This window comes from Otolemur garnettii, unplaced genomic scaffold (assembly GCF_000181295.1).
Source record: "Otolemur garnettii isolate 467f Iridium unplaced genomic scaffold, OtoGar3 scaffold00023, whole genome shotgun sequence".
Taxonomy (NCBI): domain Eukaryota; kingdom Metazoa; phylum Chordata; class Mammalia; order Primates; family Galagidae; genus Otolemur; species Otolemur garnettii.
The window spans coordinates 16,727,585-16,730,830 of NW_003852418.1; the positions used below are offsets into that span (position 1 = coordinate 16,727,585).

The 3,246-nt window shown below is 46.0% G+C and overlaps 2 protein-coding genes across 2 annotated transcripts in view; one reads left to right on the forward strand and one right to left on the reverse strand.

The window, feature by feature from the left end:
- RTF2 (replication termination factor 2) overlaps positions 1-3,246 on the forward strand; it is a 46,319-nt gene that overhangs the window by 20,185 nt on the left and 22,888 nt on the right. The gene's annotated exons all lie outside the window — the stretch shown is intronic.
- GCNT7 (glucosaminyl (N-acetyl) transferase family member 7) overlaps positions 1-3,246 on the reverse strand; it is an 8,878-nt gene that overhangs the window by 3,787 nt on the left and 1,845 nt on the right. Inside the window, exon 2 of the mRNA XM_003787718.3 lies at positions 2,164-2,259. Coding sequence (XP_003787766.1) covers positions 2,164-2,259 — 96 coding nt within the window. The remainder of the gene's footprint in view (positions 1-2,163; positions 2,260-3,246) is intronic.

Sequence of the window (3,246 nt, forward strand, 5' to 3'; positions counted from 1 at the left end):
CACACACACACACACATGCACACCCAGTTTTCCTTTCCATGAACTCTCCTGAAACAGTGGTCTAACTCCTGCTGGACACTCCCATTGTGCTGTGAACTGTTTGTCATCCCTCTCATTCTCCAAAACTGTCTGTTTTTCCCAAATAGCCATCTACAAACTGGGGTTAGAAGATGGGAAGAGCTGGGCCTTCTCCCTGCCCCCCAACTCCAAGGCAGATGTGAACAGCTCCATAGGAGCCAGTTCCCCAGCTCCTTTCTGTAGGGATCCCCTCAAACCCACATGCCTGAGACCCCTCTGCAGCTAGCCAGTTCTCTTCCAAACCTTTCAAAAAGGAAGGTCACCACTCTCCCCCCTTTCAAATCTTGCTTTGGTGTATTACCCCACAAAAACTTCGGGATACCAGACAGAGGGACAAAGAGAGAATTCACAGTTTCTCATGAGCGCAAAGCAAAAAGACCTTCCTTATGCTCATTGTACTTAAGAACTATCCAGGGAGGTCTGTGCCTTCCCCAAGTACCTGAAAGTTAAGATTTTAGGGCAAGAAGGTTGCCACAAGAATGCACATTAAAATTTTGTTTGAAGCTAGGCAGGCATGGTGGCGGGTGCCTGCGGTCCCAGCTACTCGGGTACCTGAGGCAGGAGGGATTGCTTGAGTCCAGGAGTTCAAGTCCAGCCTGGGCAACATAGCAAGACCATCTCTCTTAAAAAAATAAAATTTAAATTTAATTTAAATTTCAAAAAAATTTATTTGAATCTAAAAGTAAAATGGAGTCAGACATTTCTGGAGGGAAAGTCAATCTTTAGGGTGGCTGGCTTGACCATGAAGTCTGCCTTTCCTAAGTCGGGTCTATGGCAGAGGTTTCCTTCAGTTGAATGAGCGTTAAGTCTGTAGCTCCAGGAGTCTGATGAAAAACTATCGAAAGCCCATACACGATTTTTCGTGGGTTGGAAAATACACCTTTGCAACAGTTAAACCTATAATGTTTATCCCTGTTTCTCTTAGAAAACATGTAAGAAGATAAATGTGAAGCCCACTGCTCTTCAGGGGGTAGAGCAGATTTTATCTGTACAGAGCAAGAGAGTAAATATTTTGGCTGTGTAGGTCAGATGGCCTTTTTCTAACTACTCAATTCTGTCCTTCATTGTCCTAAACAGTATGCCAAGTAAATGGGTGGCTGTGTTCCAGTAAATTTTTTTTCGAGACAGAGTCTCACTGTGTCACCCTCTGTAGGGTGCTGTGGTGTCACAGCTCACAGCAAGTAGCTGGGACTACAGGCACCTGCCACAACACCCAGCTATTTCTTGGTTGTAATTGTCATTGTTGTTTGGCAGGCCTAGACTGGGTTTGAACCCTCCAGCTCCAGTGTATATGGCTAGCGCCCTAGCCACCGAGCTACAGGCACCAAGCCTCCAGTAAAATTTTTATAGAGCAGGCAGCAGGCAGAAGGCTGCCAACCTCTGCTCTGGAGCGTATACTCCTGTTGTCCAGTCTTATGAAACTAATAGGCCCAGGGAGGCACAGAGCTCATTTTTAATACATGCTTAAGTTTAAATTCTAGCAGCAGGTAGAAAAGATCAGATAGCTAATTTATTAAAGCTTTGTAACTTATAGCCCTGCTGTGAGTTTACTTTGTGAAAACACAGCAACCTGGATTTTTATAGTCTGTGCACTTTTCTCTGTGGATCTTATGCTTAAATTAAAATTTTTATTTTATTTATTTATTTTGAAACAGAGTATCTATCACTCTGGGTAGAGTTGCCGTAGTGTCATAATTCATAGCAGCCTCAACCTCCTGGGTTCAAGTGATCCCCTTTGCCTCAGCCTCCCAAGTAGCTGGGACTACAGCCACCCCCCCCATGCTTGGCTAATGTTTCTGTTTTTTATAGAGAGGAGGTCTTGCTTTTGATCGGGCTAGTCTTGAACTCCTGGCCTCAAGTGATCCTCCCTCCTAGGCCTCCCAAAGTGCTGAGATTCCAGGTGTGAGCCACCTCACCCGGCTTAAAAAGTTCTATTTTTTAAATTGACATACATACATGCTAGCCAATTGGATCACCACTAAATCCAAATTCCTTTAAACATGGTAATCCATCTTTTCCTCCTGTAATTGAGGCAGCAGTTGTATAGTTTTTGTACCATTTGGATTTGTTTTGTTTTGTTTTTACCTTTACATCCATCATGAACATTTCCTTCTTCATGTCGGCATTTCACAGCTCGAACGTTTCCTTCCCAGCCAGCGTTTGGTGTAGCGCCCGGAGCATCTGAGAGGAAAGACAGAACCAGTGTGAGCGTGGATCTGCTTCCACGTTCCCCTGCCAAGCTCTCTGTGCCGTCATTTCTGTTTTCTCCAGATGAAGTAATCAGGGAGAAGGGTAGAGGAGAACGTCCAAGCTGGATTAAAACGTTCCTTTAGTTACATCTGATCCAGGGCTGGTGCTTCTGGTGGTGGGGAAGGGGGGTGCGCTATGCCGGCGGTAGTACGGGGTGGACCCAGGCCCGGCGGCTCCCTCTGTGCACTGATATTTCAGCTCTCATCCCTTTGCCTGTCCCTTGTAACTAACTTACTTGATTATGCAAAGTTAGCAAAGTTCTCATGGTTATGTTGTGGTTCTTGGGATTTGTTTTCTCGGTAATGGCCATGAAGTAGAACTTGCAGTGGCTGGGAGAGGTTCTTAAAGGGCCTGAACAGTTTCTGCTGGAGTCATCGTTGGCACCGTTGTCTGTACTGATTGGCTTAGTTGTTCAGGCTTGGAGCTCCCTGTAGGAGCCCGTCCACCTTTTACAAAGAAAGTACTGAAGTCTCCTTATAAAGGGGGCATCTCATTCCCCTCTGCCTCTCAGAGAACCTATCTGACCTCCCCGCCTTGCCACAGAAACATTCTAGTTTCAATATTTTCCATTCCTAAAGAGCCCTGAGTACAGTGCCTGGCTAGTCGGTGCTAATAGTGTCTGTCAAGTGAATGGAGAAGTGAGGAGCCGCCCAAAGATGTATGCTCAGAATTTTCTAAAGGCTCTGAGGAGAAGCAGCCATGTTGCTCTCTCTCAGTCAACTTCAGACCCCTAAAATCAAAGGACCTCACGTGCTCCCCAAGTGGAAGGTCTTCCGCAATTTACAGCCACAGGAAAAACTGAATAGAAAGAATCTTCAATTAAGAATACAACTTCTGGCTCGGCGCCTATAGCTCAACCGGCTAAGGCGCCAGCCATGTACACCTAAGGTGGCGGGTTCGAATCCCCAGCCCGGACCC